General features: G+C 39.7%; 1 protein-coding gene across 5 annotated transcripts in view; it reads right to left on the reverse strand.

Annotated features, from left to right (window-relative positions):
• The window catches only part of RARB (retinoic acid receptor beta), a 91,634-nt gene that overhangs the window by 44,229 nt on the left and 27,487 nt on the right, over nt 1–19,918 (reverse strand). For 2 of the 5 annotated variants that reach the window (XM_088057097.1, XM_088057091.1), the window contains exon 4: nt 1,264–1,405. In XM_088057097.1, the coding sequence (XP_087913223.1) occupies nt 1,264–1,405 (142 nt within the window). Of the gene's footprint in view, nt 1–1,263; nt 1,406–1,716; nt 1,853–3,119; nt 3,154–19,918 lie in introns of those variants that run through there. The other 3 variants (XM_088057111.1, XM_088057105.1, XM_088057100.1) reach the window with 3 other exon arrangements.

Below are 19,918 nucleotides of genomic sequence, written 5' to 3' on the forward strand. Positions count from 1 at the left end.
GCAATGAAATAGCTATCAATAAAATCCCCTTATTCAATTTTATATCTTGGCATTTAGCCTACCTTCTTCTTTACTCCCATCATGGTTTCCATCCAACAGATCTATATCTAAGTATAGATAAGTGCACTTCAGGCACACAAGAAATCTAGAAAACCCAACATGAACAGTAAAATAATGGAAATCTTAAGACCTCCTCCCCTCAGTAGTTTGAAACTTTCCAATAACCACAACTTCACATTTCCATGAAAAGGAGCTGGAAACACAGCACAGTGGTCCTAAGGATGTATCTGGTTCTTTCTCCACTTCTCTACACCCTTTCTCTGAGAGGAAAGTGAAGGGTGGGAGAGAGAAATGGGATACAGTGAGGAGGGACAAATGTAACTTTAAGACCTCTAGTTCCTGACCAAGTACAGAGAAGGTAACTACTGGGATTTTCCACACAATTCAGGGATGTAAAATGCTGAAGATGAGAACCTGTTTAAATCACAGTTCAGACATAAATGCCTCATCATTTTCAATTTTTCTTTTCCTGTGAAAAAATTTCTCTCTCCAAGAAACTCTTGTGGGTGAATAAAAGTTAAGAATTGGTGTTGGGCAATTTTCCCTCCTCTCTTATGCACACACTGCAAATTTCTGTAGTGGTTATTACTGGAATTGACCTACTGACACCAGGAACATCGCTGATAGAGGTAAAAACTCTCAACAATCTAACAGATCAATACATCAGAGACTTTCTTGCTACTGCAATCAATCCAATCAAAAATGAGAAAGTTTCAGAAGCATTACCCCATGGAATCTGAGAAAAGCTTTTTTAGCTATATTTTCAGTCTTGATGGGGACATCAATAAACTGAAAAAGAGAATATCACATATTTCTACATAAATATTTCAAAATGTTAATTTAAAGGGCAGAACAGAGATTTCTAGAAAAGAAGGGAGAGGAAAATCCTTTGGGGTTTTGGTGTGCTTTGCATAGTCAGGTTTACTGGCTTTGCAGGTTTAGAGAAGAGCATTTGCCAGCTAGTTTCACCTTTCAGAGAGGGTCCAGGCAGTAAGAACACACAGCTTTTAGGCTGCAGAGTTAAGGACTCAGAAGTCTGTAAATACAGATCTGAAGTTGTGCACCAAATTCATACTCCTTTCCCTCCATATGAACGCAGATACTGGCTTCAATCACATCATTGCATCATATTTTTTTTCCCCTTAAGACTGCCACATATATGTAGGATATGACAAACAATAAATTGTTTCTGAGAAAACTTACATTCTTTGGACATTCCCACTTCAAAGCACTTCTGTAGTCTGCAGTACTGGCATCGATTTCTGGTAACTTTATTGATAACACAGTTTTTATCTCTGTGACATGTGTAAACCATGTTCTTCTGGATACTCCGGCGGAAAAAGCCCTGGAATCAAGAAAGAAAGAAATCAAGTAAGCTTCTGAGCTTTCCATAAACCTTAGAGACAGGCACAAATGTTGCTTTAAAATAACAAAATAAATTCAAAGTTACGGCTGGTAAGTGAGCCTCAGTCTTACTATAATTTAGTACTGTTTGTTGCAACATAAGACTCATCTCTTAAATAAAACTAATTATCTAATGCAACCTAAGGCCAAAATAAACAAAGCTAGAACTAGTAAGAGCATTCAGGAAATGAAGCCCTAGATTTTACAAAAAAGCTCAACTAAAAATGGTTTGAGCTTATGAATGTAACTAACGAGTTGGGTAAACAGCAGCCTTCCTAACAGATCCACTTGGAAGTCACACACTCATCCAATAACAAGCAGACTCTCTCAGCCTGAAGGTCCCATCTATTTTCGTTACTGCAGAGATTCTCTAGTTCGAAGGCTGCACCTCAAAAGAGAAATAATTTGAAACCCAGGTCTCTTAACTGCTGAAAACTCCTGTGGCAATTAATGAGGCTTCTGCAGGTGGAAGAGTTCCAGTATCAGGTTATTGAGTTGTAAACTTGTAAAAGTTGCCAATTACAGCACTTTTTTTTCTTACTCAGATACAGCTGTGAAAATAATCAAGTAATTACAATGATCTTGAACAGAAATTAAGAAACCTAGAGGTCTGGTTTGTACTTAAGGAACACCATTTAACTGAACTCCTCCTTCAACAAGCAAAAAAGAGAAAAATAGCCATAAATGGTAAGGTTAGGTGGCACAGAAAAAAGGCAAAACCCAAGTTCATTTCTTTATCTGCACTAAACCCCAAGCTTTAGATAATATCATGTAATAATGAAGAAAAAAAAGAGGATTACTTTAAGCATTTTAGAGCTCAACCCAGAGATATTCAGTGAAAGTATTTCTGCAACAGATATTTGGAAATTTGACAGCACTATTTAACCTTCTCACTCAGATTTTGAAAATAGTTTCAGCAAGCACCAGGGTCAAATTTCAGTCAACATCACAGCATTATGGAAGAATAGTTAGCAATTTAATATTTGTTGGAGGGCTTGAGAGGTTAAAACTCTTCAACCAGCCGCATGTTTACACCCTACAGGGAAGCTGTAAACCTGATGCCACAGACGATAGCTCTGTGCCCACAATGCATTTGTCTAAAGATGCAATCATGGTAAGCTATGAAATTGGCTCTCCTCTCCTTGAAGCGCTCACCGAGATACGTGAGCAGTTCAAAAGACAGAACTCCCATCGTTCAGAGCTGACTGAGAGACTTTCTGGCTGTATGATCAGGGAGTGGTAGGGCAGGCAGTAAGGGCTGGTCATAAATTCCTAGCACAACCAATGTGCTATAGATGCTAATGTTATGAAAATACCTCAGATTCACTCAGAACTGAAAAATGCCTCCTTAATCACGTAACCCCTGGCAAGAGTTTTCTGCAACTCTTGCACAGGCAAGCCTCATCCTGAGGTTAGCTCCTCTGCTTTAGGAGATATATAAATACTGTCATCAAACAGGTAAATAAAAACTCTGCACATCTTTTTCTTAAGCTACTGGACACAGAAGAATAATTTAAAGCTATTTGTTTGGATAATTAAAACTTTCAAGTTATCAATAAATGCTGCTATTTTATATTCTACACTTCCGAACATTAACACTGCTTGAATTGTTGCAATGGCAAGTATGGCAAGTGTACATACACTTGTTTACTCACCAAAAAAGAAAATTTATGGCAATATTCACTCCTTTCTTGCTTTGATATTCCCCTGTGATGCCTGGCTCTGGGGTAATTGCTTATGTGGCTAACAACAGTGAGGCACCTATGGTGTCTACTTTGTTTTAATTCAACAGGCAGAAAATGTGAGCTGTGCTGTTTCAAGGGTCTCTCTACAGCTTATTTGCTCACCACTTTCTAGCTGGAAGCACGCAGGACAAACCAAAACTGGTAACTTTTTTGGCAGCCACACCAGCCTAATCCAGTGCTGCTGCAGGTGATTTAACACCCACAGCCACCAATGGCATTACTCTCCTACCACAAGCCTGATAGGGCAAGAAACAAAATGGCCCAAATGAACAAGTCACCCAATACTGGGAAAAGAAGAAACAGTCTTCTCCAAATACATCTGTACTTTACCAAAATATAACCAATAGCTAATGGCACCTACTGATCGGTTGTTCTGATATATAGCTGCAGGGTGTGCATCCTTATAAGCCAGGGTTTAATTATTTAATTAAAAATTAAACAATAGAATAATAATAAACAATAAAATATAATTATTTAATTATATTTAATTGTATTTAATTACCAGGAAGGAAAGCAGAGGAGGCTGCCTCAGTCCTTACCAGTCAAAGCTGACCACACAGCGCAACTGAAAAATGTGATCCATCTGCAGACAGCAAGTATAAAGCATTCATGAACTCATTACTAATAAAAAAGGCTTAAGAAGAACAAATTTGGAAAAAGCAGATCTCCAGGTCAAAATGAAGACAGTTTCCTCATCAGCCTAACCTCCCCAGGCAATGTCCTCCACAGAGTGAAAGATATAGAGGATACTAATTGTGGAAGCTTTGACTGCTGTTTAACAAATTGCTTTCTAACACCTGTATTTGATTTTCTTCCTTGATTTACTCATGGAACATAAATAAAAATGAACTTGTTTACACAAAATATTCAGATAAAAAAAGGTGTAATGAGGTCCTGGTCAAAGCTAAGGACATGGTTCTCTACAATGTATTAGTACTCACTCACAAGTATTCCCCAAATTAGCACTGGGATACCATTCCTTGTAAGATTTGTGACAAACTCATTTTAAAAGTTCAGCAATACATCATCAAAAAGATTAGATTTTGAAATATTCCTCTGGACAGGCACTAAGATTATAATTATCTTTGCATACAAATCCCAAACCAAGCCATCCTAGGGGGAGGGACAGGAGTTCAGGCACTGGCGGGTGAGTAGCATCATTTGCTGGGCAGTGGTGGCTCAGTTTCCCCACCTGCCTCCAGACGCCTGGTGCTGTGCAGCCACAAGTTATGTGTGGCACTGCAAGCAGGGTCATGCTCAGAGATATTTCCTGAATCTAGGCTGAAAAAAAAAAGAGTGTCCCATGTTTCCCTCTGCAGGGGGTTTGGACCCTGACTGCAGCTCTGCAGTGAAAGAAAACTGCGGGACATGGAGATGGCAGAGCAGATGCTTGCTGCCCAGTTAAATAGAAAAGCACATTCAAACCCTTGCAAGGCTGGACTCCAAATAGCATAGGTATAAGAACAGTGGCCTTTTCACTAAAAATACTGAAGTTAGAAGCAAGCCTAAGGTTTCCTCCAAGTGTTTTCTGTCAAATGACTCCCATCTGATCCTCACAACCCGAATAGTTTCTTCAAAAACCAAGAAAATCCAAATGTGACCTGATGTTAAGCAGTTGTCAGAAACTTCAGAGACTGAAAACCACCACTGCTTATAAACTAATCAACTTCTAGTGCCTATTGGCTCTTGGAAAACAATATACTACCTCCTATAGTACAATCACCTTGAAATGAATCTGTTTGGCTGAATATTTACATGAGCCATTTTTTATGCAAATAGTTTAGTACCTCATCCAAATTAACACCTTGTGATGGGAGATGAGACACTCCAGTGCCAAAAACAATCACAAATGATTCTTTCTTTGTAATTTAAAAAGCCTTATGAATATAAAAGAAAATCCCATTCTGTGAGACATAAAGCATTACTGTCATACATAATTGTTTTTGATAGCACCTACAAAGTACTTGAATTTAAAGCAGAGGAAGCTACTGAAGGCCTATCAGGAACAGTGATTTACTCCGATATTCCTTTTATCCATAACTTTTGAAAGGAACATGGATCTTGTGTATTTATTTTAGAGAAGACAAAGCTTTGTGGAAATCACACTTTTGAATTAATTCTGTTTTTCTCAACTGCTTTTATCAGCATCCTTTACACAGAACATTTCGGACAAACATTTCAATTTTTAATCTCATCTTTTCTGTGTATCATGCCACGCTCCTCCCAGGCCCACCAATCTTGTTATCTTAATGGATGACAGATAGAGTATCACTCTGACCATGCCACATTAGGCATCCTCATTTACCGAGTGCAAGGAAAAAATGCTGAGTATAAATTATTCAGAAATCTATTGTATCAGCGTGTGTTCCCTGAGCATCCACCAGTGGCAGAGCAGACAGATTATTTTTCACTTTTAATTGTGTTGATATCTTATCTGCCACACTGAAAGCAGAGAGTGATATGTGAAACCGTATGTATCAAACAGCAAACAAACCTGGCTTCCTAGGTCTATTGCATAGAAGTAAATAATCTATTTAGTCAATCCAACCTCAACACAATGCCAAAGAAACCACCTCATCCCGTTCAGCCCTTGCTTTTGCAGCAGTTGCCTGTGAATGAGTCAACTTTGAGAGCTCAGTACAGAACAGAGTGCCCACACAGAATATTAACTATTCCAGTAATATTTTGAGTGCCCTTATGCCACTGGTTATGTGAATACAAAGGACCTCATTAAGGATGAGCCCTCAAGATAAGGTTAAGTGTTTAAACTTATGAAGTCTTACCGATTTGTTAGTGTGAACTGCTACCCTTACATTTTTGATAGGGAATCTATACAACTCCCTCTCCTTCGCTGTCCAGTTGATTTTGGCAAGGCAAATGATTTAGAGCTCAACTTATGTACATGCATGAAGAGATGGATCATTTGATCACAACGTCTTAAAAATATTTTGCCAGCACAGAGCATGCCAAGTCTTATTTGCAGGCACAGTGGGCTTACTAGCCGAAAACTTGCACTGCAAGCCAGGGACAGGGTAATCAGCAGCGAAGGGCTATTGCAAGCTCAATCTGTTTGAACAGCCTGCTCAGTTCATCTGGTTCAGCCTTGATTACCCCCAAATACAGGCAGCCAGCTATGACTCCTGCAGATTTAGAGGCTATTCTTCTGTAAATTTGCAAAATAAGCTTCTGAGTGAAGCATATTGCTACTTTATCGTAAAAGAAACAAAGGAGTAGGAAGGACTTTTCCATGGTACAGTTTGTCAGTCATTTATAAACTCTGACTGAGCTCTGAGAGGAAAGATAAATACCAGAAACAACTGAAAAGAAAATCCAGCCTACTACACACCTGAAACCTCTGCCCTTAGCTTTATTCTGAAACCGGGGCTGCGAAGATATGTGTATTTTTTACAGAAGAAATGTTTGTGATGCATGGCCTCTTTTCAATCACTCTATTTTAATCATTTAAGTTACCCTCTATCCTTGCTAACCCTGTGAAATGTATTTAGAGAAGGTAAAGCTCCCACTCCTGCTCTCTCTAGAGCATTTTAGGTGTCAGACATTTAAGGTAACTCTCGGTGATGGGATCTGCACAGACCTGCTTTGTTCTTTGACCAGAGAATTGCCCAGGAACCTGCATGAATTAAATGTAGTTTGTTGTATTTTTAATAACTAGTGGCAGCAGACAGGGAACAAAAAAACCCTGTCTCACCAAATCCTGGTAGGCTCAACAGGCAAGCTAGGGCAAAGACATGCAATTTTTAGTTGTTAACCAGGAAAATTTACTCTGTGAGGCCTTGGTAACATGCAAGCCTGCAACTGGAGTTGCGTAGAAAGACTTACAAAAGACGTACAACCCAGCTTGTGCTGTTTGGTGATACCATAGAGACAAAGCACATTGCAAAGTGGCTGCAGCCAGAGCAGGAGACCCCACAAGTAAGCAAAGCTACCAAAGCAGCTATCTAAAAGGAAGCTCAAATGAGCTTATTTCCAGTTGCACAGCACTTTTCCAGGATGCCTGCACTGTCTATCACACTTTGGAAGTCACAGCTTGCAGAATAAACAATTTAATCATCTGACATTATGACTGGAAACCACCGCTGGCACAAAATGGATGCAGCTACAACAATAAGTAAAGGAAGGCTTGTTGCCAGAAAGCAGGGAAATTGTTATGATGATGTACATCAGGGCAGGACAGGAAGATCTTTGCAAAAACAAATGTCAATGGCTGGTAGAAAGCACCTAGAAATGCCAGCCAGCCAGTGGTGGTGGAGTTCAGCACCAGCCCGCTCTGGGAAGGGCTCTGGCTTTGTCTGTCATTGCTGGTATTTCCAGCTTGCCATGCACACTTCTGCTTGTCTAGCCATTTATTCTGTAGATGAAGAGCAGGTCTAAGATTCTATGGTCAAAGAAACCTAAATTTGCTCTTGAAACCAGTGTGGCAGTGATTTTCTTTCTTTTTCTTTGGCAGAACTCAAAATGCAGTGAAAATAAGCAGCTGTCATCCCACATCTTGCATATGGGAATCTAGACCTGTGGATTTAAGAGCAACCCACTATGGGGAAAAAAGGTCTATTATCTTTTCATTGTTGTTACACAAATGGAAAAGTTTGAAATATCTCAGGGTTTTGTCATTTCTTGAAAAGAGAAAAGGGCCCAAAGGACATGGATGAGCAGATGAGGAACATTTTACTCCTCTCTAAGCTACCACAGTGGGGATACTCATCTGCAACTACAAAAAATTCACAGCAAAGACAGAGCAGGCCATGTTTGATAAATCCTAATAGTTTCTAAGGTGAAAAAGGTCTTATGGGTTTCAAAGGGGAAAAAGAAAAAATAAATCTGATAACAGAGCTTGAAAAATTTGTTCATGGGGCTAGTAATGCAAATTAGCCTAAATTAACCCCTGGTGAGGCTGGAAAAAACCACCATTTTTTATTGTGCCCCTTGCCAAAACATCTTCTGATTCCACAAACCTTGGTTTAATGTAAAAAATATTCTACAAACTATCAAAACATTGACTACTTTTTTTTTGTTTCTGGGGAGTTTGAAACACTTCTGCTGGCCAGCTGGCAAAGAGGCAGCTACCAACAGAATAGGGGAGATGTGTTCCATCAGCTGCAAATCTGCAACGACCAGATTCTTCCAGCAAGGGTACCAAGGCATCCCTAGGACTATGCACGTATTTTTCCACAATTTCGATTTTCACTGAACTCCTGACCTTTTTAGCAAACATGTCAAAGTCTCCAGACAGAACAGTCATCACCTTGAAACAATATGTGAGGGGAAAGAACGGCTGAGATTTTCTGCTTCTCCACTTCAGTGATTTAAACGGAGAGGAAGGCGCTGGTATGCGCTTCCATCTGCTTTTTTCAAATTAAGAAAAAAGAGGAGATGGAATGTATATAATTAAAAAGTTACAGTTAACTTCCTTTCAGTCATGTCTGTAGGATGATTTTTGGACTGCTATGAAACTCCAGATGGGAAGAGTAATGAATATAATTTAATACAAATAACAGGAGATCAAAGAAGCGCTTTTCTGAGTTATTTCACACAGTTTAATGGAGAACTCAAGAATGAATTATTGCATTTTGCTGTTGTTTTATATTTTTGTTTATGCATATCAATTCCCTTTAACCTAATTTGTGAAGGATCAAACCTACAACCCAATAAAACCATAAAATGTCACCAGGATGGTTGTACAACTGGCTAGCACTTATCCAAAAGGCTGTATGTTGCTAACTGCTCATCAGTTTTTTTTCCTCTCTTCCCCTCCAGTGCCTCAGGATTTATACCACCAATTAAGACAATAATGAGTGCCCCAGGTTGACCTCCCAGGAGCAAGAATTAATTAAGCGCAGTATTTCTTCGTAAAGAATGACACTTTTCCAAACCATTTATGTAGCTGCCCTCCTGCATGGAGGCACAGTATCACAGAAGACTTTTCAAATTGTTAGCCCTCAATTGTATGACTGATTTTGGTTTATGCTCATAATTCATGTCTTTATTTTTATCCACTGGGTTTTTAGACAGCTGGAGCGGGGGGACCATTTTCTGTGGACAATGTCACAATTTTACTGGGATGCACATAGGGTTCTTTTTTGCAGAGATATAATGGAAAGACACTAAACAACAGCTACTCTAGCAAACTAGTGGACCTCCTAGTAAAAATAAACAAAAAATCTCCACCAAGCTATGCCCCTGCAGTGACATGCAGATTCCTGCAGCAGGCAGGACGAGGAAAAGACTTATGTTAGCTATGCAATTACCATACTGCAATTACTTGTAGCAGTCTCTCAAATTAACCTTTCCATTTAGCTGCCTGGCAGAGATGGAAACATGTAAAGAGGAAAGGACAAGCTCCAACACAAACCTACATGGGAGAAAGAAGGTGTGTGTGTGCTCCCAGGAAATTCCCCGCACAGGCAGGCTTTGTGTCCTTCTCCTTCTCCCCTCCCAGCCTTCCCCATAAAGGCTTGCAGAGTTCCCACACATATTTGGCAGCAGAGTTATTTATCAAAAGAGGCACAGGGACTTTATTTAATTGTCAGCCAGTACAAAAACCCCTGCATTTCTGCACCATCTGAAATTTATAGCAGCACTAGTTTCTTTCCCGCTATCAGCAACCGAATGTTTAGAGCTCAGCTGAAATAATAATGCAAACTATGCCACAAATATTTATATATGCCTGCAAGCTGGCTGAGGTGCAATTCCCCTCACGCTAGCAGAGAGATCTGCACAGTTTGCGTGCACAGCCAGCTGTTCCCTGCTCTCGCCCCAGCTGACCTGGAGCCAATGCAGCAGCCCAGCCTGAGCCTGGCTGGCTGGGTGGGTGCCTGTGGGTGCTGGCAAAGAGCTGGCTTTGGCCATGCCACAGCATGGCCCCTGCTTACCTTCAACACCCAGCATGTTTCTATTCTCTTTGTCAGACCTGGGAGGAGTTTTAAAACATGCCCGATCTGCAGCAAAGAAGTTTCTGAGGAGGGATGAAATGACATATGAAAACAATGCAGAAAGCAACTTAAAAATACTCAGAAGAAATAACATGGACATAAACATGCCAAAATAAACCAGATGTCTTGAGCATTATGCTTCCTGGTACAGTTTTCAGTCCTCTATCTGAATGACTCATCAACACACGCTCACTATCTTCCCATAATTTTTTTTTGCTCTTAGTTTTGACAGTTGACATCTAAACAAATATGTTGTACCAGATCTCTTGAAATCTGGCAAGTAATATCTTGTACTTACTACTTTATGCTGCACTCTCATTGCCCTGTGTTCAGCAACAAAGAAACTGCTAATATAGAGCTATCCACCAAAATCCACTAAAGCCTAGAGTTTAGTGAAACTTGGATGCCTGGAGACTAGAAAACAGAGTTCAAGTAAACACCCAGAAATATGCAAGTCTGGCTCTCTATTACTGGCAGTAGTCAAGGAAAATTACCTTTCCACACTGCAGCTGAAACTCATTACCAAAGGCGACAGCAGAGGGATGAGTTGGAGCTGGACCAGCTTGGAAAACCCACCATTTTTAAGAGTGAGATGATGGCCATATCCCCCTGCCCAGTTTCCATATACAGTCAGAGCACCCACAATCAGAGCATACACAGTCAACAGTCTGGACAACATGGGAAAGCAGGCTAAGAAAGGTGGATGAAATACAGTCTGTGCCAGTGCAAGGGATTAGCAACTGCAGAAACTGAGCCAGAGGAATCAACTGACTAGTTCCTCCAAGCAATAAAGACTTTTAGGGTAACACTAATCAGAGAGATGCATCTTGTTGCAAATGCCAACACAAACCACACTGAGGTGAAGAAAAAGCATTGCAGGTTTCAGGACAAATGCAGTGTTGCATCCACCTTGCCTGGTGGATCACTCAGCTAAGCTGTAGGGAAGCAAGGGAGAGTCTTGGACTGGGCAACTTTGACAAGAAAACATGACCTTTCAGAGATGAGTGAATGAACTGGAGCTGATTAATCTAACACAGGAAAATCTTAGCAAGATGTTTTCCTGTTTTCTCCCTCCCTTGCCAGACTTCAGTCAATGGCCAGATTCAAGCACAGAGCTCATATAATCACAAGATGATCATTCTTTGAGTTTACGACAATCACATGGACTTAGATGAAAGGTCTTTTTAGTTAGTTCATCCATTTGGTTCCTGGATGCTGTGCTTGCATCTCTTCTGTTCACCTAAAACTCCCTTTTCTTTCCTTTAAACAAAATATGTAGTTTTCACTTTTGCTTCTATACATGTAATAACCACGGTGCATTAGTATCGACGTATATGGACTGGGCAAGACCATTTGAAGCAGCATCTGAGAAATGCCTTGATCCCATGTTCAAAAAAAACCTGCAAAAAAAAAAATGGTTATGCTCATTCATTTAAAAAATGATGGGTTGCAGAGCTCTCTTTCTTACATGCTCTGCTTAAATATTGCTAAATCTGGAGCACTGCCACTCTTTTGGACCAGCAGAAAGCATGTAAGGATCACAGCGCACACTGAAGCGAGGACCTAATAATTTGCATATATATTTATCACTGGTGCACGGGGCTGCAAGCAAGGCAAGCACTCCAGAGACAGGGAAGACCTCTCTCCTGTTTGGAAGATTCATCTGGAGAGCAGCCAGCGAGGACACTTGCAGGAGGAGTGAACAGTAGCCCATTGGAGTGGTTACACCACAGCTATAAATCTCTGCTTTCCCTGTTAAGCGCCTGGGAGGAGGGAGAGGGAACTGGCCACAGCTGACAGTAATGGGTCCCATTAAATTGTCGCTTTTAAAGAGACTCTAAAACGAGAACAAACTTGCTTCATAAGCATTTGATCAGTCTGCCTGACACCAGGCAATGGCAGACCCTGGTCACGTGCACTGGCTGGGGGCTGCTGGCTCTCCCCTCCGACATTGGGTTCTGAATAGCTGGAGTGAAATCACTGACTGCATTTACAGCCAACCAAATCTACATTTTTGGCACTACTTGTAACTGTATCTCACCTTATAATTTATGCATCCATTATTCTAGACAAGGGATCCAGAAACAATATACTTTTCCCCTCTAAAATATAAGTATTATGATCCAGTTTTTATTGCATAGTAACTTTTCCCACTGAAATATATGAAATGGGAAATTTTAGGCATGGCCACATGAAATCATAAGGGACTTCATGTACAAAAATGTTTTTCTACTTCTCAGCTGTCTCCTGAGTTGAGCTATGGAAATTGTGGAGGCTCCTGCTTATTATCAAAAGGAAGAACAATTTATGAGTAGGGACTCTGAATATTTGGCAAACCAGCTGCAGCAGCACACCACTTAAACCGTTTCCACGTCAACATACCAAAGAATTGGGTGCATGACTTCTTTAACACTACTAGTTTTTATAGCTAGAATACTGAGATGCACAGGTGTCACACCTTGAGGTGTACCCTGTATATGGGAAGTTCCTCTGAAATAATAAGAACAATAAGAAACAGGAAGAAGGACACAACATGTATATAATTTACATGATTATCAGGAGACAAGGTATCCATGTTTCAAGACTACAATACAATCTAGATACAAAGAGGGAAAGACAGGCACACGGCTGTAATCTCAATTTTGTCATTTTCTGCTTTTTTGAATGGGTACTCAAAAGTGAAAGAATTTCTTTTAGTAAGGTATTTGTTTTGTTTTACAGGGTGAAGAAAAAGAAGAATGTATATCATAAACAAATTGGATAAAGAATCTCTAAAGCTGACTTCATTGGAAATACTGAATCTTGGAAAATTACATCCAGTTGTCTTTTCTGCTACAGCACAGACAAAGACCAGCTCCAAAAATCTAAACAGCTCTAGGACCCATGGTGCAAATTCAATTGCACTCCATTTTCAGAAGAATCTAAAGTAAATGCCCCTCTAGGAAATTTTCTCAAAGGAACACTTCATTCAGGATTAGAAAGAAGCTCTGTTTCCATTATCAGGTCAGTCAGTCAGTTAGCAGATGGCGATGGAAGGCTACTTTCCAAAGTATTTCTGCAAATTGAGAAGCTGACCATTTGCAAACTGGGTGACGGTTTACAAAAACCAGAAAATATAGATAGGTGCCTCTTTCAAAGTAAATTCCAAAACTGTAGCAAACAAAGAGCACCTGAATATCTACTTAATACATAAGTGTGAACAGAGTTAGATAACAATTAATTCCATTTTCTACCATTGTGAAACCCCTTAAGTTTGGATTTACTTTTCTAAGATGTGCCAATAAGAAAGGCTTTAAGTACATGCTAAGAAAAACTCAAACTACAATTTGAAAAGATGCCTAAAGCAAGAACAACAGTGACCTCAACCATCTCACCAGCACCAAAATCACACTCAGCCAGAACTACTCTTGGCAAACTATTCTATTCTTGTTTCCAACAGGAAAAACAAGGTGCAGCAAGCTATCCTAAATCTAAATTCAACAAATCAGTTGTATATCCTTCTGTATCAATTAACTTCTCATTAACCAGATTTTTTTTTAAAGTTCCAGTTAGAAAATGAAAGGTAGTTCATTGTAATTTTATACATTTGTAATGCCATAAATATGGCATAGTATAAAAAAATAAGCTAGCTCTGTTATCAGAAAATCTCAGAGTATTTAATTTCTGAGATGTTTGCTCTGATATCCCTATTTCCTTATTAGCAACTGCAGCAAACAGTACTTTTAAAGATATTATAAAATCTTGTGTTAAATATGGTGGAAAGCTGCATTTTTTCCTACACTTGCACAATTTGCAGAGTGTGCACAGAACAGCCTCTACTCTACAACTATAATTAAAAGCCACATGTGGTCCTTAAACTAACGGAGAGGTATGAAATAGATTGACAAGATGAGAACAAAATAAAAGGTTTTTCCCTCTTTCTGGTGAAGAAAATTGAAAAAGTAAAACCTATTGGAAGCTAGTGACAGGAAAATAAAAATACACTCCACACTCCCTGCATGCAAACCAGGGGACTTCTCAGCAGGCAAGTGTGCTGGCCTGAATTGCAGCTCACCTGCTTCTGGTGTCTCTGGTCAGTACCTCACAGCATGATTTGCATAGACAGCACTTTTACACGTGGATATAATTTACTTAATTCTGCTGAAGATGTTGTAAACCACACACACATTACTGATCCAGTGTAAGCCTGAGCTCTCTCAGACATTTGCTAATAAGCCACAACAGCTACAGGCAGGTGAAAGCTGGAAAGAAATGTGACAAATACATCTACAAGGACTCTTTATCATCCACTGTGGTGCAAGAAACCATGATTCAACTCCAGCAGCAACTTGTACATACAAACATAAATTTGAAGTTTCTTCTTTTTACAGTCTATATTTCCAGATAGGGAAAGGCATAGACACTGACAAAAGAGTAAGACTAAACTATTTCAGCTTATTAATAGTAACAACAATGAAAAAACTGTAATTATAATGGACTAGTTAGTGGCCCAAGATCCTGAAAAGATATGCAAGATCAGCAGGCACAAAAGTGACATTTATATCAGGAAATGTTCTTGCCAACCATCATGGGCACTATGGCTTGCAGGCATACAATGGGAAAGCCCACATCTACCTTAGATAATTCCTACTGACCTCTGAAATGGGACCCAAACTGTCCACAGGAGTTACCTGTCTGCAGGAGGAACACCCCTTGCTACCAGAAACCTTCCAGGTGCACTGCACAGCAAAGCTGTGCCCCAAAATGTGGCTGGTCACAAACACACCAGAGTTCAAGAGTCTTGAAGTGCTCTTTTTTGAGCCTTCACTGATGGTATCAGGAATTTTACACAAGAAGGAAGTGCAAGATATAAGCCAAACAATTATACATTATTATTTGACAGTCCATGGAAAATAAGAGAGTACTTTCCAGTTCTTGTTTCTACAGGACTTTAGCCCTTATGCTCACAAATAAGTGGAGCAGCGGGGTTAGCACAGTTAGAAAGTTAATTTGGGATAATCTCTGTGCTTTTACAGCACCAGCATGGATGCCAGAAAAAATTACAGTAATTAGTAAAAACAACTATTCTCACATCTTAAGATGAACCCCTGGTATATGACAAGGCAACAGGCAGGGTAAGTGGAAGATTAGCTGTGGATGGAGGTGCTGTACCCTCATGGAGACACTGCTGCTCTTTGTCCATCTCTGCTTCAGAAGCCCAGTGCAGGGGAGAAGCTGAGCTATAACCCACAGCCTAAGTCCAAAGCACTGGAAAGCATATTTGGTACACAATACAATTTACATTTTTGCTATATGTCATGGTGAGCAAGTAATTTTATTTCTTCATTCATGGTGCTAACACAACCCAGAGAGATTTTAATAAACTTGGCAAGACAAAATTTTTGTTCCCAATTCCACCTATTTCATCATGTTTGCTTGCTCTCACAGTGCTTCCAACTAATATACACTTCCCCATCTTAAAATTTTTAAACAAATTCAGGATCTGTCAAAAATTTATCTTACAAACAAACAAAAAATAATTAAGGACTTATTGAAATAGATACCACCTTTTTCATGGGGCACCTGACCTTCCTGGCTTTGTTATTTGAAAAGCTACAATTTCAAGGATGGCATTAAAACAATCAGGTCTTCTCTGATAGCACAAAATGAATAAAATTTCCAGGTTTTCAGAACTGCATTTAAAGCAGTTGCAACTCATTTAGTGAGTTTCTGCATATGGCACTGCTTTCTGCAAATGAATGGCTTGGAATGTTGCTATGCTGCGAAGTGCTTCCAGTTTAAGATCCGATTATATTAATAGTATGCAGAAATGTATTTTGAAACACATTTTTCACCTTCTAAAAAGTGTTGTTGATTTAGCTGAAACTAGGAGCAATTTTCTGTGATTTGAGGAATTTTTCATAGCTGTGCATGGATGACAGCATGCATCTCTACTGCTGGCACTGTCACTAATACAGCCTAAATGGAGACGAATACTGCTTGATCATTCAAGCTGATCTATATTTTTCTTTGAAACAACAGAAGCTTTTCCCACTGCACTGATGCAAACAATGTTACTTCTTTCCCTGATACAAATCATATCATGCACATATTTTCAAGTTTACATTTCTTACTTTCTGTTCCAGTTATAGGTGATTAAAATATGCTGAGAAAACAAAACCGAACAAATACATGGAATGTTAGTTAGCTAGCTTTATGAAGTGTGCTTTTATTTTTTACTGCTAAATAGCTGAGAAAATTCTGTCTGGATCCTTAATTCCCTGTAAAGGGGCATAAATATAGGCTTAAACATAATTATATTATAGCTAGAAGCTAACATGTGCATGAGTGGTGTTATCAAAAAGAACTGCTGCTTAAGATCCCTTCACAGTCCCAAAACTGCCTAAGAAAATGCAAATCTGTTCTCACATGATGTAAGAGACATTATTAAAAGGAAAAGGCATCTGTCCCAAAGGACACTGTTCCATAAATGGAACTTTCTTATAACAATCCATAAAATATTTTAGGTCTCTCAGCAACATTTCTCGCAGACCAAAGCATAATATCACAGAATCATGATATCATTTAGGGTGGAAATAACATTCTTGCCATCAAATTTCAAACAAGCAAATAAAATGAAAGCCAGTCCCTCTCTCTCACTCTCTCTCTCTCTCTGTGTAGCATTTTGTAAACCAGTTGTACCAATGCTGATCAGAGGCTCATGGCCAGCAACAGGGAAACCCCCAGCCCCTCAGCATCCAGAGGGACATAATCATAGGGGACATCGTATGAGAGAACATTAACACAGTTGTGTTTGGGCACCTAACCCAAAGGCTCATGGAGACAGGCTATTCTAGAGGGTGATCCAGAGCAGGTCTGGTTTAGATGTTTTCAATCAGCAACCACAGGAGCTTCTCTCGCTCTTAACAGACTACAGACAGCCCAGTCTTCAAAGTTAGGCAGTAATTTTGGGCCTTAAATTGAGTGGTGGCACTGCCTTGAGCTGCATCTGTAAGCGATTAAGTTAAAACTGTAGCAAAATGACAGCTTTTCTCCTAAGCTTAACATCTTAAGCTTAACAACAAATTTAAATGAAGCAAAAACTGTTTTGTTTTCTCTATTTTTTTCTCTGTGTGGATGCTATCTTGGGGAGTCAGTCCTACAAAATTACAGATCTAAATGTCAAGGTTTATATCAATGCCTATTTTTTCATACTGCTTCAAGTCTTTGCAATAATAAAAACATATATTTGAGTCAGGAATATGTCAAACAAATAGACATATTTTCATAGTTGAAGACCCTTGAAAATGTATTAAATGTGGTTACCCTTTTAATTTATCCCATATTAGATGTGATTCCATATGAAAACTCTGATGGAAGGAAAGCTATCCTTATTTTATGATAAAAGCCAGCCTGGGATCACTCAGTATTGAAGCAGTTAATAACTACATTTTTGTCTGTTAGCATCAATAACAGGCAGAGAGGCATCTTCATCATTCAGACAAAACTGCTGGACCGTAAACCTACCCTCTTATATGCTGCACTGTCTTCTCCCATGAAACTGCTCTAGGCATCTTTGCTGCCCACCGAATTCAAGCCAGTAATCCGGGCAGGACTGTCAGCAGAGGAATGTCGTCTTGTAAATGCCCAGAACAAGAGACAAGGCTTTCAGAGACAGCTGAAGCTGCCAGAACACCAGCTTCTCCTCCTCACCCACACAATGATGGCATTGTGTGGGGAATCCAGACCACTACTCTCAGTCCCTCTTTCTGCAAACCCGGCTACAGCAACGACTCAAGTCAGGACCAAAGAGCTGAGCGTTTGGTGACAGTCAGCCCTATAACCACTTGCACCAGCTGGATAAATCCAGATTGCTCATTTTCCATGGAATTTGTTTGCGTGCTATCTAGCAACACCCAGAGACTGGGGGGGAAGAAGAAAAAGATCTCCGAAATCTCTGAGGTCATGAAACAACACAAGTAGGTTCCAAAACCCACCTCTGAAATGCCATGCAGTTTACAAAATGGGAAAGTTGTAAATAAGCTGAATATTGTCAAGGTACTGTTTTACACATAAAAAGATGGACTGTCTGTGGAATTTTTCTTACAAAATACATCATGAAGATCAGTTTGATTTTGAAACTCTAACACATACAGAAAGCAAATGACCAGCTATGAGGCACACACACTTTTGTGTTTTGTGTAACACCCAGAAATAAACATAGAAGCTCATTTGGGTTTTTTTTTTCTTTTAACCAGTTTGAAATTCTCAGTGTGGTTCACAAGTGCCTATTATGAAACACCTCATCCTCTGAAAACCTTAAATTACTAACATATCAACACAAGCCACAGAACAGTCTTCCTACTACGGCACAGTACTGAAGACTCCAGTAATGAATAAGACAGCAAGGTCACTAAAGTATTTGGCAAAGGAGATTAGGAGGTTGTTCCCAGGTACCTGAAAAAGTAAGAACCAAGGATGACAGTGAGTGGGAAAAGAGGAAGCAAAAACAGGAGAAGGCACCAATCCTATGTGAGAAGACCACAGCAATGGTTTGACAGTGAAGACAGCTGAAGCCAGATTCTCAGATTCTGGAGGAGAAATGACGACAGGGTAAAATCTGTAAAAAAAAATAAAAATCTGTAGGGTAAAATAGAATCAGAAGCAGACCAGATTCAGATTTCTGCAGACCAGAAATTATGTCACCATGACAAGATGTCTGAAAGAACTGACATTATTGTTGGTGATGACACAAAGAGAGGATGGAAAGCTCTGTCTTCATGAACTCTGTGTCCAAGGTAGCAGTGAGGTGAGCAAGATGACACGCCAGGGAAAGACGGGAGGGGAGAAGTCAGAAATAGGGGTACTTTGGAAATCATCCATGGGTTGGTGGCAGCTGAGGGAAGATAAAATTTACAGCTCAGTGTTTCCCAAATTGAACATCACAAGGTTACAGCCACCATCCACAGCTTTCCAAGGGCTCCTGGCTGGAAGGGTCTCATTTAAAAATACACCTGTTATAAGCAGAATATTGCCATGACATCCCCCATTGGTCTACCATAAAAAGAGGTCAGTAAACAATGCTTTTTAAAATAGAAAACCAAAGAACTGAACCTTGGGGAATGGCACTAGGAACTGGATAAAGAGCCATTTAAGGAGATATTGAAAAATTAGCAAGGAAAGAGTCCTGAAAGCCAGGAAAAAGAAAGCCTGATGAATCAAAGGCAGCCATCAACCCAAAACCTGTAGGACAGAAAATTGTCCCTTGCATTAGATGATGACTAACAATGATCACTGTGGCAGCAGCTTCACTGGAGCTCAAAAGAGAAAGGCAAAAGAGAAGGAAACAGAGAGAAAACTAGAGGAAAACAAATGGAAAGCCAGGACAGAGAAACGAAAGATCACGGTTCTAATTAGGTAAATATGATGTGAGCAGAGTTTTCCATTTGTTTTTCCCTTGGGAAACAAGACCGCCAGGAGTTCAAAGTGAAAGGTAAATGAGACAGAAGGGAAAAAAAGAAAAGACTTGAGAAAAGGACTTCAGAACATAGGAAGGTGCAAATGCAGGAGAAAAAATTAGTGAATTTAGGATTTAACATCACAGAATGGAGACTGCAAATTTGATGAAGAAAGAAGAAGGGAAAATAGAAGTGAAAAAGGAGTAAATTGCAACAGTCAGATGAAAAGAGAAAGAAAGGGATTGGCTGATATTTTAGTCTAGTTACTTATGGAATGAGATTGCCTCTCCCCATCCCAACAGCTTCTGAATATGCTGGTCAG

The sequence above is a fragment of the Pseudopodoces humilis genome, chromosome 1, assembly GCF_049639895.1.
Source record: "Pseudopodoces humilis isolate 2021_Gansu_Grassland_sample_001 chromosome 1, ASM4963989v1, whole genome shotgun sequence".
Lineage (NCBI taxonomy): Eukaryota > Metazoa > Chordata > Aves > Passeriformes > Paridae > Pseudopodoces > Pseudopodoces humilis.